The sequence below is a fragment of the Ipomoea nil genome, unplaced genomic scaffold (assembly GCF_001879475.1).
Source record: "Ipomoea nil cultivar Tokyo-kokei standard unplaced genomic scaffold, Asagao_1.1 scaffold1074, whole genome shotgun sequence".
Lineage (NCBI taxonomy): Eukaryota > Viridiplantae > Streptophyta > Magnoliopsida > Solanales > Convolvulaceae > Ipomoea > Ipomoea nil.
The window spans coordinates 14,512-32,876 of NW_017617502.1; the positions used below are offsets into that span (position 1 = coordinate 14,512).

The following is an 18,365-nucleotide window of genomic DNA, read 5'->3' on the forward strand; positions in this document are numbered from 1 at the left end:
TAAACATATTAGATCAATGGTTTGAATTTGTCCAGTTCTCATATAGGGCATGGTTCTCAAGGGAACCAGACCCAACTTTCTTCAATATTATATTAAGTTACACTTGTGTGAGACTGTCACATAGATCTTAATCCGTGCGGCAGGTCAAATATATGATAGTTGCTTGTTACTTATGATAATAGTAATAATAATAGTTATTATAAAAAATTTAATACTAATTTGAAATAAATATACTGTTACTTATAATAGATAATTATAATATTTATATGTGAAATTGTGATACTATTTAGGATACAAATAATTGTTACTAATGATAAATATTGTACTTCGTAATACTTATAATTGAAATTTTGATACGTGAAAAGTGTAATTTTAATGCAAATATTGTAATACTTATATGTGAAATGTTATTTGTGAAATAAATTATAAAAAAAAAATTTATATCAGTTTGAGTTACAAATAAACCATTACTTATGATAGACACTATAATACTGATATGTGAAATTGTGATACAATGGGGTGTTTGGTAAATGACTGTTAGCTAATTGGGTTAGTGAGTTTGACTAGTTGATATCATTAGTTAATTGTAGATTTGTATTTGGTAAATTAGCTGTTAGCGGTTAGTTGATTAATGCAAAATGACTTTCTAAAAAACTGATCGAAAAAGGTTACTTTGAGCAGCTTTTTGAATTTTAGCATTTTAGAGTAATAAGTTGTTACAAAAAAACTAATTAATCAAATATTTATATTGATTATTTAGCTAAGTCAAACAGCTAATACTGGTCAAATAAGTCAAAATTAACTAATAGACTAACTATTTTACCAAACATGACCTAAAAGTAAGATTGATTGTTATTAATGATAAATATTGTAATACTTATAATTAAAATTATGATACGTACACACTCAACAGTTTGCCCTGTCTCCACGAATAAGTTTCACATAAGTTTTTACCTATTATATTTTAATCAAATCATGAATAAAAAATTGTATTTTGATAAAAAAATATTTGGGATAAATGTCAAATAGGTCCATTCGACTATAAGCCAAAGTGCAATTAGTTCTATAAACTAACAAAAGCTCCAATTAGGCCTTTCATCTCTTCACTTATATGCAATTAAGTCTATAAATTTTTAAATTTATGCAATTAGCTCAATTTGTAAGTAAACACAAGGTAATAGCATGTAAAATTGATTTTTTTTTTAAAAAAAAAAAAATTACAAAAAAAAAAAATTAAAAAGTTGGACGGAGAAGCGAGGCCGGCTTCTTCGTCCAATTGGACAAAGAAGACAAAGAAGCCATGACACGCTTCTCCGTTCAACTGAACGGAGAAACAGGTCAGTTGTCGAACTTTTTTTTTTAATTTATTAATTTATTTAAATTAAAAATATATATTTTTATTTTAATTACATTTTAAAATTAAAAGTAAAGTTACCTATAACTTAAATGTAATCACTTAATTAACTTAATTACATAAAAGTGAAAAGATGAAGGGTCTAAAATTTTTTGTTAATTTAAGAGGTTAATTGCACTTTGTCATATAGTTGAGGATTATTTTATCCTTTTTATCTCAAAATATTTTTGTAAAACGCATGGCCCCCACCACGTCACTCCACTCTCCCCACTAAATTAAACTTGAAAAACCGCTGCAGCGTCTCTTCAATACAAAATAATTGCGATAAACAGCAACGCTCTGTTCATCGGACCGTCACTTGTACCTGCTTCTTCTTCCATGTCTCACCATTTAATGATTTCTTGTCTTTATCTTTATCTTTACCATCAAAATATATTCCTTCAAATTTTATAAGCAAAATTCAGTTGCCATCTATGTTCCCTGTTTCTTAACTTTATTGGTTGGCATTTGGCAACCAAGAAGGCAAGAACCCCCCATGGCCATGGAGAAGCAGAGAAGTTTCTCTATCAAACCCACTAGACTCTTCATCTTCTCCTCCACCGTCTCTATCTCTCTAATCTTTCTCATCTTCTTCTCCGTTTGGGTCTTCAAGCTCACGCCTTTCCCTCTGGAAACCCATTTTCAGTTTAATGGTAGCGCCACGCCCAGTTTGGGTTTCAAGCCCTTTAGTGTTCAGGCATTGACTGGTTTCACCAAAAACTCGTTCTTGGTGGGTGCCCATTTTGGTACAGCTCAAATTTCTGGTTTTGTGGAAATTCAAGGGAAGGGTAGTGAGAATGGAGTTGCAGTTGGAAAGGTGGATTCCAGTACAGATGGATTGAAGGGTAATTTTACTGCCTTTGATGCAAATCTTTCTTCTATTGGTAGTGGGAATGGAGCGATTTTAACTGATACCAACCTGGTAAAATCTGGGATTATATCTGATTTTGCTGTAAATTCATCTGAAAATGTTGGGAAGAAGAATGGCAGGGCTTGTGATGTTACAAAAGGGAAATGGGTGTTTGATGAGAGTTACCCTTTGTACACCCATTCTTCTTGCCCTTTTATTGATGAAGGTTTCAGCTGTGAAGCTAATGGAAGATTGGATAAGGACTACCCCAAGTGGAGGTGGCAGCCTCGAGATTGTGACATTCCCAGGTAATAAGTCAAGGCTTCATTTCTTCCTGCTTGTCCACAAAAGCGAAATTATCTCTATCCCAGGTCCACATCTTGATCCTAGTATCTCGATTGGACAGTAGAAGGGTAAATCAGGTAACTCGGGTCCCATTAGGTGGGATGACTAGTGCCTAGTGCCTAGTGCCCATCACATTAAGTGTAACTCTCACGTTGTGAGTTCTACACATTCTGATCCTAGTATCTCGACCGGACAGTAAAAGGGTAAATCAGGTAACTCGGGTCCCATTAGGTGGGAAGAATAGTTCCCAGTGCCTAGTGCCCACCACATTAGGTGTAATTCTCACATTGCGAGTTCTCCACATTCCGATCCTAGTATCTTGACCGGACAGTAGAAGGGTAAATCAGGTAACTCGGGTCCCATTAGGTGGGAAGACCCGTGCTTAGTGCCCGCCACATTAGGTGTAACTCTCACATTGCAGGCTTGATCCTGTGTCCTTGTGCAACTCTTACATTGCCGGGCTTGATCCTGTGTCCTTGTTTAACTCCCACATGGTCACTATCATGCTCGATTTTGTGTCCTTGTCAACAATCCACCAGGCTTTCTTCTTGTCCTTCTATTTGGATGCAGGAAACAGCATTTCTTTAAAGAATTTATTTATTATTCAAATTAATGTTTTAGCCTAAGAGAACACAAATTTTGTATTGGTTTCATGGTTTAGGTTTAATGCAACAAATATGCTGGAGTTGATTAGAAGGAAAAGATTAGTATTTGTTGGGGATTCAATAGGGAGGAACCAGTGGGAATCCATGTTGTGCTTGTTGATGGGAGCCATCAAAGACCCAAGCAAGGTTTATGAAACTCGAGGGAGGAGGATAACTAAAGGGAAGGGGAATTATAGCTTCAAATTCGCGGTAACTATGTGAAATCTCTGCCAAATGTTAAACTCAATTGCTTAATGCTTTGCAATGTGGTATGGAGTTTGTTTCTGATTATTGAGGCTAAAACTGTAGGACTATGAATGCACTGTCGAGTTTTATGTGACGCATTTCTTGGTTCATGAGAGTAAGGCGAGGGTAGGCAAGAAACGGGTGCAGACCTTGCGAATTGATGCTGTCGACAAAGGGTCATCTAGATGGAGAGGTGCTGATATTCTGGTCTTCAACACTGCTCATTGGTGGTCACACCACAAAACAAAAGCAGGGTGAGTGTTGTGAGAACTTATTAATTGGCATATTTCTAGGGGGAATGTTTATAGTTTGCAGATTTGTGTTGTTATAAAGTATTGATTGCAACGAAGATGTTTAGTTTTAGACACAATCGTCTAAATTGTTGGGCAAAGGCCGGTGAAGGGCCAAGTCCAGCAATTGGTGGCTAGAGGACTGTTGGGCGAAGGTCTGAAGGGCCAAGTCCAGCATAGCACTCTGCCTCTCGAAAATGTGGCGGTGAATAAGGAAATAAAGTTGCTCTTTCGTTGCAAGTTATAGCTTCTGACGTAAGCGTTTGATTCTAACAAATGGTATCTGAGACTGTATAGCATTGAATCTTGAATGAGCCATGTTATGGTACTTTTGTTGCACAATGCTAGTTCATAATAGTGTTCTTTCTGAGTGTTTTGATGCGACTTTCGCCATTCTTAATTGAAGGACACAATGTTTCTGTAATACTCTCTTCTATTACACCTAATAACTATTTATAGCCCAAAACAGGATCAATTACTATCAGGAAGGGGATCGAGTTCACCCTCGTCTTGATGGCTCAACAGCATTCCGAAAAGCTTTGATGACTTGGGCATCCTGGGTTGAAAGATACATCAATCCCAGGAAAACCCGCGTTTTCTTTAGAAGTTCTGCACCCTCTCATTTCAGGTCTGCCTAATATCCTCGCAATATTGTCAAAGACTAATGCGTTCTCCTCGTGCCTAACCACGTTTTGCTGTGATTATATATACAGTGGGGGTCAATGGAACACTGGGGGTCATTGCAGAGAAGCTTCTCGACCCCTTAACGACACTTTGAGCACCAGTTATCCCGAGAAGAATATGATCGTTGAGCAGATTGTACAGAAGATGAAAACGCCAGTAACCATCCTAAACATAACTGGTTTATCAGATTATAGGATAGATGGTCACCCATCTATATATGGAAGAAAACCGGGTAGTTCTGGTGTCCAAGATTGCAGCCATTGGTGTCTGCCCGGGGTCCCTGATACTTGGAATGAAATGTTGTATTATCATATGCAACTAATGCATAAGAAGAGATCTATTGATTGAAACTCTATTGTTTTTCCTCACATCAACTACAATTATTTCATTTGTTTTTTCCCAGTTTGTGCAAATTGCAGGGGTATAAAGTGGAGAAATTTATAGGTTAAATATATGTAAAGGGCAAAATTATATGACCACTTGGTGCTGTTGTTGCTGTCGTCATGTCAAGTGGTGAACATTAGAAGGTAAAATCATGATGGGGAAATAGCATTGTTCTAAATCAAAGTATAATATTCAGTAACTCTTACATTATTGTCTTTAGTCATGACATCAGGTGACGAACTACTATACTATTGACACTATTAGTTGCAATAGTTAGAATCAATACCAACTTTAAAAGCAAATAAATACACTAATGTATAATCCAAATGCTTCTTAATCTTCACTATTTCATCTTTGTTGGTCCTAACATTATTCTGGTATGACCATTTTTGGTCTCCTGTCAACAAAAATTAATATGTTTAAATGACATAAAAAATGACGTTATTAACCACTCAAAATCTTTCTTTTTTCCTCTTGGTAATAGAACCACAAGTCTTGTGAATTTTTATGAAATAGACTTATGCACTAGACTTAAGATTTGTCATGAAGTAGATGTGTGATTTTTTCAATTGCATTTTTTCTTTTGAATTTTGCAATAGACTTATGTATTAATACTAATTTTATTACTAAGAATAGAAATGGAGAATTTTGATTTTTGAGTGGTTATTAATATCATTTAAACATATCAACGAAAATGTTATATAAAAAAATATTAAAAGTAGAAAGATACAATAGATTAATCGATCACATATTCATATGTAACTATTTCTCTTTACATGCATGCAAATTTCTATATGTGCTACTTTGGAGTCTTGAGCCAATAAATCTCGACAAGCTTTTACACGTACACTTGGCATGAATACTATTGTGTTTCCCCAATTTTTAGGGTATGTGTATTATTGGCCTTGCATGGTTAATGAGATGCAGTTGTTATACCATGGATCATGGTCTTAAATTGTGCATTTTTAGTATTAGAATTGTGAACTTCTAGAATATAAATTGTGTTTCTAAGTTAAAATACATAATAACTGTAGAAGGGAATTTGTAAATATATGTTAACATTGTGTGTTCGCAGTATACAAATTATGAATTTTTAAAAGGTAAATGGTAAACATTTGGAACCAGGTCCACATAATAATTTGCGCATGAGATGGTAGGTTTTCCAGGTTTAAAAAAATTAGGAATATTTGGGCCCAAGTGTTGGGGACTTATAGAAATTAAGAAAATTGTACTTCCAACGTCGCCATATATTATCTATGAAAATTTTAGTACATGTACTCTCAAATCTTACTTCTTCAATTTTATTCTGATGGGTTCTGGTAAACTATTTTTTTCATGTGGGTTACAATACAAATGTCTAGAGATTTTGTGTGTATCAAGATTTTGTGAAAGTAAAAATTAGGAGTAGAAAAATTAGAGTACACATAGCAGTTTCCTATGGACAGAAATTAATTAAGAAAACTTCCAACAGGTAACAGAATGCATTGGTGTTCCCTTCCACCCAATAATGAGGCCCTTCCCACTACTATCAAGCGTGCATGAATTTCCATCTCCAAACTGCTTTCCCACCAAATTAGCCTGATACACAGATGACTCACTGAGTTGCATTTCCGCCATTCCAAACCTTGCAAAGTAAGCTCTCCACACCTCAATCTTCACGTTTCTAGTGAACCTCTCATCTCCCTCCGCCGCCACCATGTTTCTGATCCCTTCCCCAAAATGGAGCCCTTCAATGGTCCTTCTGCACGGGTCCTCGCGATCCAGGCAATCCTCCAAGCAATCGAAGTAGGCGCCGAAGAAGAAAAGCGCCTCCACGAATCGGTTAATGAACGACGGCGAGTTATGGTTCGCTTCCACTTCCGCCACCACCATCACCGTCGGCCTCAACCTTTTGATTCCTCTCATTAGACCGTCGAGGCAATCGGGCCGTGCGATCATTGTTCTCAGCACGATGTTCGCCAGCACCGCCACGACTTCATCCTCTTCTACCTGGATCAAATCTTCGCTGAAATCTTTCAGATCTGATAAGAAAACTGTATCGAAACGAAACGGCAGATTCAAGGAGTCTGCGAAGCTCTGCAATCGCTTGCCGCACTCTTCCATCTTCTCCCTCTCCGCCGCTCCGATTGCGGTTAACCTAATTCGCTCGATCGGAGAACTGCCGTGCTGTTCTGCTAGAGCTTGCATCAAAATCGTCCACTGAATTCCGCTCCGGATATTGATATCAACCAAGTGGATCTTCCTTGCGTTCTTCACACGCTCGATGATGGCCTGGATTCCGGCGAATTGGATCAGTTGACCGAAGGGAAGCCCTTGGTGGCTAGCTAAGATTGCGGGATTGCAACTCAACGCCATACTCTCTCGACACCTGGCTAACCGTTCCTCGTTCACCCCTCTAAACCTTCCCGTTTCCCTCTCTATCCTCTCCGTTAGGGCTTCGGCGAATTGGAACGCGAGTCTCTGCACCGGAGTGCCGGAATCGGACGCAGTCCACAGGCAGCGAGAGATAAAGCCGGTAGCGAGATGGAATTGCCGGCGGCTCACTTCCTCTCCGGCGGCCAGAAGAAGGTGAACGAGCTCCACGTCTCTGATGTCGTCAACGGAAATTCCGGAGAGAGCGGAGGCGTAAGGATGGAAGAACGCGGAAAATCCGTCCGCCTTTTGGGTGAAGAATTGGATGTACCTTTCTCCGGCGAGCCTCAAAATTTCAGCCACCGACAGTTTACCGCCGGCGACATCCAGACGATCGGTTTCGCTGGTTAGACGACTGCTCCGATCCTCGAAAAACCTACCATAACATTTCAAGATCTCGAAAGACGCAGAAGAAAATGGAGTCGTCTGGTGAGGTAGTTTGGGCTCAGAAACTTCAGGATTATTTGGGGAAGCTAAAGGCATTTGATTTTGATCTTCAATAAGATGTTCGATCTTTTTAGCTCCAGCAAAGAGGGAGTCAAAATCATCATCACATTCTTCCATTTCAAACCAATCATTATTATCATCTTTGCTGCTGTTTAGTTCATCATTCACACTTCCTTTACGATGAAGATGACGATCGTGATTGAAAGGAGCGGAGGGGAAGGAGACACTAGTCATCGTTCTCTGCAACTACAACGATCGACTAACAACACATTGTATGTATAATGACGAGAATTATGAAGTTTTCTTAATGATGTTATTAGCCACATAAAGCCAAACAAGCTATGGTTTCTAGTCCATGGAAGGACATCTATTTTTGGGAAAACTTAAGCTAGCAGCCTATGCATGCAAATACATTTTGAAATTAATTAATGAAATTAACATATATGGACAATAAGAAAGCACGCAAATATAAAATGACAAAGTAATGATAATCAGTTGAGCAGATAGTTTTTTTTTTTCATTTAATTATTAAAATTACACTTTTCATCCCTAAGTTATAGGATAATGGTAAGATTTGTTCTACTTAGGAATGATTTTCCGAGTGGGTCACCCAGAACATGCTTAACCTTAGCTATCTGGTTGCACGCACTTGCCGCAACCTTCCAAGCTCAATTGCATAGCATATCTAACTCGGTCCTTAGCCTACGCGTCCATCATCCTTGGGATTGGACTTGGCCCGACCTACAACCACATCCCATTCAGGACGGGTCGAAACCATGATATCGGCTCTGATATCAATTGATGGAGTCAAGCATGCTTAACCATAGAGTTCTTTGACTATTTGGTTGTCATATCTTACTTAAAACTAATTGTTGTCTTTAGTCATGACATCAAAGTATAATATTCAGGAGTTCTACAACGTGTACTCTCTAATCTTACTCACTAAATTTTACTCCCTGATGTGGCGGATTCTGATAAGTTATTTTTTTCATGTGAGTCCCAATACAAGTGTGTACATCAATATTTTGTGTATTTTTTTTTTCATGTGAGTCCAAATACAAGTGTCTACATCAATATTTTGTATGTGAGAGTATAAAATGGGAGTACATGTAGCATTTTTCAATATTCAGTAACCCCCTACTCAGGTGACGAACCACTATATATGCTATTGACACTATTAATTGCAATTGGTAGAATCAATACCAACTTTAAAAGCAAATAAATGCACTAACGTATAATCCAAATGCCTCTTAACCTTCACCATTTCATGAGCAAGCTAAGACCATTAACATGATATTTGTTTTCTCTTTAATTATTAATTAAACAACATGATCTTCCTAGAGCAACATAAATTCCATCAATGTTAAGGATGAGAATGACATATTTGTTACAAAATAATGAAACTTCTTTTAATTAAAGGAGTTTTCCACCCACCATTTTACATATGTTGTAATCTTTGTTTTGAGAATTCTATTTTTGTCCTAGATTTATAGCTGTCAGTCTATTTTTAATCTTTTTATTTTCATAACATTCTTGTTAGGTCATAGTATTATTGTGGCATGACCGTACCATTTTTTTATTGTCCATAAATAAAATCATTTAAATAGTGTTAAATACAAGGACATTTTGATCTATTTAGTTTTAAGTTTTAAATCCTTTACCCTTTTTTGGTCCTAGATTTATATGTGTGTTATTCCACTTTAAGTCTTTTTTTTTCTTTTTTTTTTTTTTCAAAACATCAATGTGCACTCAGTACACAAATAATGTACATTCCCTGAATACAAAATACATTTTTAATATACTAAAAATATATTATTTTTGTACTAAATGTACATTATTTTACAGTATACAATATGGTCCACACATCAATGATTGTTCAACTTAGAGGCGGGTTTGATAATTTAAAAAAAAAAAAAAACCTTTTTTTAGTACTACTGCTTCTATTATAATGTAGTATCTGTTCATACATACTTTCTCAACCTATTTGCTCAACAATGATCCTATCATTACCTTGTCATTTTATAGTTGTGTGCTTTCTTCTTGTCCATATATGTTAATTTCATTAATTAATTTTTAAATCTATCTGAATGGCTTAAGTTTCCCATAACATTACACTATAAAATGCACATATACTAGCTAGGGAAATTATATTTATGATTATAATAGATGTCCTTCTAGGGACTAGAAACCATTGCTTGTTTGGTTTTATTTGTAATGTGGCTAAAATTAAACTTTATATATAGTTCTCCTCGTTATACGTACAATAATGTGTTGATTAGTTGTAGTTGTAGAGAACGATGGCTATTGTCTCCTTCCCCATTGCTCCTTTCAATCACGATCATCATATTCATCGTAAGTTGACAAAGAGTGCAATGTGATCATATTTTAACTTATTCAATATAATAGTTTATCATTGATTTAGGAGTAAAAGACATTTTTGGTCCTAGACTTATAGTGGCTTGGACAATTTTAGTTCTTTATAAAAAATTTTGCCATTTTATGAACAGAGTTATTGTGGCGAGGACATTTTTGGTCCTCCGTCTATATTTCTGTTAGATAACTGTATGAGAGAGGGGCAATTACGTCAATTTAGGCTATCTCTTTATTGTGAGATGGACGATTTTGGTCCCACAACCATGCTTTTACTCTGACCCTCATTTATTTGCAGTTTTGCACTACGAAATGTTCTGCCCACAACCATGCCTTTACTGCAACTTGGACTCTCCGACTCCTTCGAATTATGACCGAGAAGAAAACAAAACACACATAGATATAATAGATAGAAGGAGATAGCCTAAATTGACGTAATTACCCCTCGATCAGACGGTTATCTAACAAAAATATAGACGGAGGACAAAAAATGTCCAAGCCACTATAAGTCTAGGACCAAAAATGTCTTTTACTCTTGATTTAGTCATCGCATGAAAATATATAGAGTAGATCGATCCCAAGTATATAAATTGTACAGTAATATTTTTTTAGGGATAAAGTTAAATACACCTTCTAATTATATACCAAAGTGCAATTAAACCCTCAAACTAATAAAAAAAAAATTAATTATGGGATTCTAATTCCACGAAATGAGGGAGTTTCAATTGTCCAATCAAACAGAGGAACTTGCTTGCCCTCGGAATTATGTGAGAATGGAATTGTAATTCCCTCAACCAAACCCCCGGTTAGGTGTTGATATGATAGTTTTTTAAGGAAAAATTACACTTTTCATCCCTAAATTATAAAGTAATTGTGAGATTCGTCTTTACTTGTTGGTTGAGTTCACTTCTCGTCCTTGAGTTATAACGGAAGTTGCTAATTTCAATTCATTCTTCAAAATTTGCAACGCCAGTTACAGCTTAGTTAGGACGAGAACTTATGGACGAAAGGTGAGCACGACTAACCAGTGAGACGAATCATACAATTACCCTATAACTTAGGGATGAAAAGTACAATTTTAATAATTTTTTTTTAAAAAAAAACTATTTGTTTTTGAAAGGAATAAAAGTTTCATTAAAACAAATGTTGAATACAATAAAGAACTGCAACCAAGTAAGAGAACCAGTTTGAAAACAAGTTGCTCGAGCTTATGCATGAGCTAAAAAAAAAAAAAAAAAAAAAACTATTTGCGTGTTCAGCCATGATTGTCATTACTTTGTCATTTTATATTTGCGTGCTTTCTTCTTGTCCATATATGTTAATTTCATTAATTAATTTCAAAAATGTATTTGCATGCATAGACTGCTGGCTTAAGTTTTCCCAAAACATTACTATAAAAATACATACCAGGGAAATTAATGATTATAATAGATGTCCTAAGGACTAGATCCAGAAACCATTATATTGCTTGTTCGGTTTTATGTGGCTAATAACATCATTACGAAAAACTTCATAAATCTTGTCGTTCGTTATACATACAATAATAATGTGTTGATTAGTTGTAGTTGTAGAGAACGATGACTACTGTCTCCTTCCCCTCCGCTCCTTTCAATCACGATCGTCATCTTCATCGTAAAGGAAGTGTGAATGATGAACTGAGCAGCAGCAAAGATGATAATAATGATTGGTTTGAAATGGAAGAATGTGATGATGATTTTGACTCCCTCTATGCTGGAGCTAAAAGGATTGAAGATCCTATTGAAGATCAAAATCAAATGCCTTTAGCTTCCCCAAATCCTCAAGTTCCTGAGACTCCATTTTCTTCTGCGTCTTTCGAGATCTTGAAATGTTACGGTAGGTTTTTCAAGGATCGGAGCAGTCGTCTAACCAGCAAAACCGATCGTCTCGAAGTCGCCGGCGGTAAACTGTCGGTGGCTGAAATTTTGAGGCTCGCCGGAGAAAGGTGCATCCAATTCTTCACCCAAAAGGCCGACGGATTTTCCGCGTTCTTCCATCCTTACGCCTCCGCTCTCTCCGGAATTTCCGTTGACGACATCAGAGACGTGGAGCTCGTTCACCTTCTTCTGGCCGCCGGAGAGGAAGTGAGCCGCCGGCAATTCCATCTCGCTACCGGCTTTATCTCTCGCTGCCGGTGGACTGCGTCCGATTCCGGCACTCCGGTGCAGAGACTCGCGTTCCAATTCGCCGAAGCCCTAACGGAGAGGATAGAGAGGGAAACGGGAAGGTTTAGAGGGATGAGCGAAGAACGGTTAGCCAGGCGTCGAGAGAGTATGGCGTTGACTTGCACTCCCGCAACCTTAGCTAGCCACCAAGGACTTCCGTTCAGTCAAGTGATCCAATTCGCCGGAATCCAGGCCATCATCGAGCGCGTGAAGAACGCAAGGAAGATCCACTTGGTTGATATCAATATCCGGAGCGGAATTCAGTGGACGATTCTGATGCAAGCTCTAGCAGAACAGCACGGCAGTTCTCCGATCGAGCGAATTAGGTTAACCGCAATCGGATCGGCGGAGAGGGAGAAGATGGAAGAGTGCGGCAAGAGATTACAGAGCTTCGCAGACTCCTTGAATCTGCCGTTTCGATTCGATACAGTTTTCTTATCAGATCTGAAAGATTTCAGGGAAGATTTAATCCAGGTAGAAGATGAGGAAGTCGTGGCGGTGCTGGCGAACATCGTGCTGAGAACAATGATCGCACGGCCCGATTGCCTCGACGGTCTAATGAGAGGAATCCGACGGCTTAGGCCGGCGGTGATGGTGATGGCGGAAGTGGAAGCCAACCATAACTCCCCGTCGTTCATTAACCGATTCGTGGAGGCGCTTTTCTTCTACGGCGCCTACTTTGATTGCTTGGAAGATTGCCTGGATCGCGACGACCCCTGCAGAAGGACCCTTGAAGGGCTCCATTTTGGGGAAGGTATTAGAAACCTGGTGGCGGCGGAGGGAGAGGAGAGGTTCACTAGAAGCGTGAAGATTGAGGTGTGGAGAGCGTACTTTGCAAGGTTTGGAATGGCGGAAATGCAACTCAGTGAGTCATCTGTGTATCAGGCTAATTTGGTGGGGAAGCAGTTTGGAAATGGAAATTCATGCACGCTTGATAGTAGTGGGAAGGGCCTCATTATTGGGTGGAAGGGAACACCAATTCATTCTGTTACCTGTTGGAAGTTTTCTTAATTTCTGTCATGGCTTCTGATACACCAAATTATTCTCTGGAAGGTGTATCCAAATGTTCACAATTTACCTTTTAAATATTTAAAATTTGAATTTTAGGAACACACAATATTAACATATATCATATATGTAATTGATTACTTTATTACAATATTAACATGTATCTATTTTATATTTTTCGTGAAATATTCATGATTCTTTAGTATCTATTCTATACTTTTCCAAATAAACAATTTCAACCCAAGAATATCAATGCAATTGCAAACGAAACAATTGATCTTATCATCATTGGAGATCTTGATGATGAATTGTTTGGAATACTAGTTGATGAGTCAAGAGATATAAAAGCTTATATGATTATATTTATCTATTATGTAAATGCATAGTGACATATTATTGAAAATCTCTTTGAAGTTACTCATTCATTATAGATTTTACCTTTGTCAACATAACTATTAAAGGCTAGTTTTCAAACAATATATGGATTAACTATTTAAGAGTACTAGGCTAGGCCAAGGTGATGGAGCAAGTAATAATATGTGATGTGAATTTAATGGTCTAATTAGAATTTTGATTCCATTAGAATTTTTTTATGTAAATTATAAATGCACTTTTGGATGTTCAAAGAAAAATGAAGATAAATGCATCATATTTTTCCACTTTATCTCAATTGTCTAATATATATCTATCTTTTGCACCTTGTCATGTATATATAAGTATATATAAAGATAAATTGAAGGACAAACAAGTCAGCCAGCTAATTGAATCAATTTCTTTGCAAATATATAATTGATACATGAACTGTGATGTAGCAAGATAGGAGTAAGTGTATAATGGCATTCTCTCAAGAGCTAAGCAACAACTAGCAACTAGATACGTACTAACATTAAGAAATTATTAAGAAGTTAAGCAATAACAAATAAGATAGAACAAACACATATTAACAAGAGATATGATAGATATATTACAACTGGAACAAACCGACCCGGGGAGGTAGAGCAAAACCCGGGGCCTCTGAGGTTGAGCCCCGTGTCCGGCCCAAGGCCTCGGCTCATGAGGCCTCGACTGGGATAGGTACCAACCCCAAAGGGGTCGGCCATAAGCGGGCTCGGCTAGAAATAGGGCCAACCAGGGAACCGGTCAAACGCAAGACCCGTGCGCGGTCAACGCGGATCTAACCGACCCGCTATTCTAGGGGGTGGTTAAGGCGTATAGCTTGTATAAAAGCCTCTCATCTTGTCTCGTTAAGACACGTTCACTATATTCTATTCACTATTGTCCTAATCAAGCATTGTAATAGCTTATTAGCGATATCTAATACAATATTCGGTCCCCGCGACCTTGCAACAACATCATTTGCCTATTTATCTCATGCCTCTGTTCCTTTGAAATTTTGGGATTTTGCCTTTGAGACTGCTGTCTATTTAATTAACAGAATGCCATCTTCTGTATTAAATAACTCCAGTCCTCATCTTCTGTTACATAAATCTCCTCCTTCCTATCTTTATCTTCGTGTCTTTGGGTGTTTATGCTACCCTCATCTTCGGCCATATAATCGTCATAAGATGTCATACAGGTCTTCTCCATGTGTCTTCCTAGGTTATCCTGAGTCTTTTAGGGGGTACAGATGCATGGACTTACATACTAATAAGATTTACACATGCAGGCATGTCAGATTTGATGAAGAAGTTTTCCCCTTTGCTACTAAAATTTCTTTACAGGATCTATCTACTCCGTTTTCTGGACCTTGGGCGGAATCTGTTCTCAGTCACAGCACACCTATTCCTGCCGTGTCCAATGATGAGCTGCCAGAACCGCCGCTACCTGCTTCATTCGAACCAGCCGTGGATCCCGGACAGGCTGCCTCGTCGGGTGATCCTGTGGAGCCTGTTGCTCGCCGGCGAGGCCGTCCACGTGGGCGGTCCATCAGGCCCAATGTTCGTACTCACTCTATGGCCACTCGCAGCAACGCAGATGCTTCTCTTTTTGCTCTAGCAGCTCAAGTGCATCCCACGGAACCCACATGTTACTCTCAAGCTGTTAAATATCCTGAGTGGCGTGAAGCCATGGACCAAGAATTCAATGCTCTCCTGCATAACCACACATGGTCTCTAGTTCCACCCACTGTAGGTATGAATATTATTGGCTGTAAATGGGTGTTTCGTACGAAGAGAAAGGCTGATGGTGCTATTGAAAGGCATAAAGCCAGGCTGGTTGCGAAAGGTTTTAATCAGGTTCCAGGTCAGGACTTCTTCGACACTTTTAGTCCAGTGGTAAAGCCTACGATTGTAAGACTCCTTCTATCTCTAGCTTTATCATCTGGGTGGTCTATCAAACAGCTAGATGTTCATAATGCTTTTCTGAATGGTAATCTGGCTGAAACAGTTTATATGAAGCAACCCCCTGGTTATATTGATGCTAACTTCCCGAATCATGTTTGTTTGTTAAAAAGATCTCTGTATGGGTTAAAACAAGCTCCCAGAGCTTGGTTTAATCGACTACATACGTTCTTACTATCGGTTGGCTTTCAAGCATCCAAGACAGATGTCTCTCTGTTCTATTACTCTAAAGACTCTGCTTTGGTTTATCTATTGGTGTACGTGGATGACGTTCTTGTAATGGGAAGTGATCAGGGTATTATGTCTCAGCTCTTGTCCAAACTGTCTGCTACATTCAAAATCAGAGATCTTGGTGAACCAAATTTTTTTCTGGGTATTGAAACAGTTAAGAGTGACAATGGGATTATTTTATCTCAACAACGGTATATGAATGATATTTTAAAACGGGCTGGAATGTCTGAATGCAAACCCCTTTCTACACCTATCTCTGTCTCGAAAACTGTCCCCTTCAATTCAGATCTATATGATGATCCCACACAGTACAGGAGTTTAGCTGGAGCACTGCAATATCTCACTGTCACACGACCTGACCTATCCTTTGCAGTTAATCAGTTATGCCAGCATATGCATGCTCCCACCATATCACACTGGGAGCAGCTCAAACGGGTACTCATGTATGTTAAGGGAACAGTTGATCATGGTTTACGCATACGACGGTGCTCATCTAGAGACATTCATGCTTTCTCTGATTCTAATTGGGCTGGTTGTCCTGACGATCGAAAATCCAGGATTGGTTTTGCTGTTTTCTTGGGGAGTAATCTTATATCATGGGTTTGTAAGAAACAGAGAACTGTTGCCAGGTCATCCAATGAGGCTGAATACAAAGCTCTTGCAGATGTTTGTGCTGAGGTTCTATGGATTATGTCATTATTGCGTGAGATACAGATTCCGGGTATTTCCATTCCAAAATTATGGTGTGATAATCTAGGAGCTACATATATGAGTGTCAATCCAATCTTTCATGCCCGCGCATGTGGAGATTGATTATCATTTTGTTCGTGATCGAGTAGCTTCGGGCGATATCCAAGTCAACTTCATCTCCACAAAGGATCAACTTGCTGATATCTTCACCAAAGCTCTGCCTGGACCTAGATTTTCTTCCTTAAGGGACAAGCTACAGGTTACTAGTATACACTGTGCTTGAGGGGGAGTATTAGGACTCTATGTATATGAGTCTGTTTAGAACTTCTTATCCTTGTCACACTGTGACTCTCTACTTTTCATTGTCACACTGTGACTCTCTATTCTATATATTCACATCATCTGATCTCATTGTAATCAAGTTCAGAAAATATAATACAATCAGTTCTCATCGTTTGATTAATTAGCTTTTTGTAACTCTTAAAATGCTAAAATTTAAACAACTGCTCAAAACAACTTTTTCAATTAGCTTTTCAAGAAAAGAAATTATAGCAAACGGTTATCAGCTAACATTCTTTAATTAACCCAATCAGCTAACAGCCATTTACCAAACAGGGCCAACATCTTAGATTTGATTCCTTGGACTAATTTAAGAATATTTGTAAATTTCATTGTAAATCTTCTTCTTCATTTTTTTTTTTTTGAACAAAGAAAGGGACAAAACCCGGGGTTAGACTAGTTAACATTCTGAGGGTTGCCCCACGAATAACTCGGGAGCCAACTATATCCTCCCAAAGCAAGTCCTCGACATACACAGGTTGGCACTCAAGAATCCTAGTCCCAATATCATGGTCCAAAGCGGCCGAAGCAAGGCGATCGGCTACTCTATTGTAAATCTTCTTTAATGCCTGCTATATACTTTCTCCAAAAAAATAGAGATGAATTCTGGTGCGGAGAATGTCCTAATTATAGATTATAGTTATAGATGAAATGTTAAATTAGTATTTTTTTTTTTTGAAAACCAATAATAGCACAGCATTAAATCAAATGTTCGATACAACTCGAAATAGAAGAAGTCCAAACAATGGGACCAGTTTGAGAACGAGCCGCCCTAGCTAAAGCATATGCAACTTTATTCACTGATCTAGAGATAAACTGAATAGACACATTAATAAAGTGTCGTTGAAGAAATCAGCACTCCGCGAGAACACATCCTGCATACGTATGATCTGGTAGAGAAGCCTTAAGCAAATTACAAATATTCTGACAATCCGAATAAACCGTAGCTTGCATGATACCCTTCTCTTTAACCCATGACAATGCCTCCTTCACTGCAAATGCTTCAGCTAAATGAACTAGTATTTAGTACATATATTATTGTGTGTATATCATATTAATATGTTTAACATATTTTATATGTAATAATCAAGTATATATTTTACTGTCAGTGTTTGAATTCTGTGTCTGTGTAAGTAATCAAATATTAATATCATTGTCGATGATGGAATGCCAGGATTGGATAGTACTTCAAACAAAGGTAAGTCTAAAGAATTTACCTCTTATGAGTGGATTTTTTTTTACAAAAGTTGGAGTTGGTGAAGATGGCCGGTATTCAAAGGGTAAAATGCAATGGTTGTTTAAAACTATTTAAATCTAGGGGAAAACAATATGGAACTTCTACATTAAGGAGACACAGACATATGTAAAATGTTAAAGTATCATGATCTTAGGCAAATGTTTGTTAATAATGAAGGCAAACTTGCATCTAGAAAAGTATATCAAAATGTTCATATCTACTAACCCATTGAGTCACCGTGATTTACATCCTCCCACATGCTTTGTCGGGTTG

General features: G+C 37.8%; 3 protein-coding genes across 3 annotated transcripts; 2 read left to right on the plus strand and 1 right to left on the minus strand.

Moving 5' to 3' along the window:
* The first annotated feature begins 1,557 nt into the window (after nucleotides 1-1,557).
* Nucleotides 1,558-4,991, plus strand: LOC109182588 (protein trichome birefringence-like 6). The gene is made up of 5 exons (XM_019332739.1): nucleotides 1,558-2,551; nucleotides 3,250-3,442; nucleotides 3,542-3,732; nucleotides 4,238-4,396; nucleotides 4,482-4,991. The coding sequence occupies exons 1-5, from the start codon at nucleotides 1,890-1,892 to the stop codon at nucleotides 4,798-4,800; spliced, it is 1,524 nt and encodes a 507-aa protein (XP_019188284.1). The 5' UTR covers nucleotides 1,558-1,889; the 3' UTR covers nucleotides 4,801-4,991.
* Nucleotides 4,992-6,222: 1,231 nt separating this feature from the next.
* On the minus strand, nucleotides 6,223-7,869 carry LOC109182556 (DELLA protein GAIP-like). Its single transcript, XM_019332704.1, has one exon. It carries the CDS (start codon nucleotides 7,810-7,812, stop codon nucleotides 6,289-6,291), a length of 1,524 nt encoding a protein of 507 aa, XP_019188249.1. The 5' UTR covers nucleotides 7,813-7,869; the 3' UTR covers nucleotides 6,223-6,288.
* A 3,693-nt stretch (nucleotides 7,870-11,562) lies between these two features.
* On the plus strand, nucleotides 11,563-13,292 carry LOC109182555 (DELLA protein RGL1-like). The gene has a single exon (XM_019332703.1). It carries the CDS (start codon nucleotides 11,643-11,645, stop codon nucleotides 13,257-13,259), a length of 1,617 nt encoding a protein of 538 aa, XP_019188248.1. The 5' UTR covers nucleotides 11,563-11,642; the 3' UTR covers nucleotides 13,260-13,292.
* The last annotated feature ends 5,073 nt before the right edge of the window (nucleotides 13,293-18,365 follow it).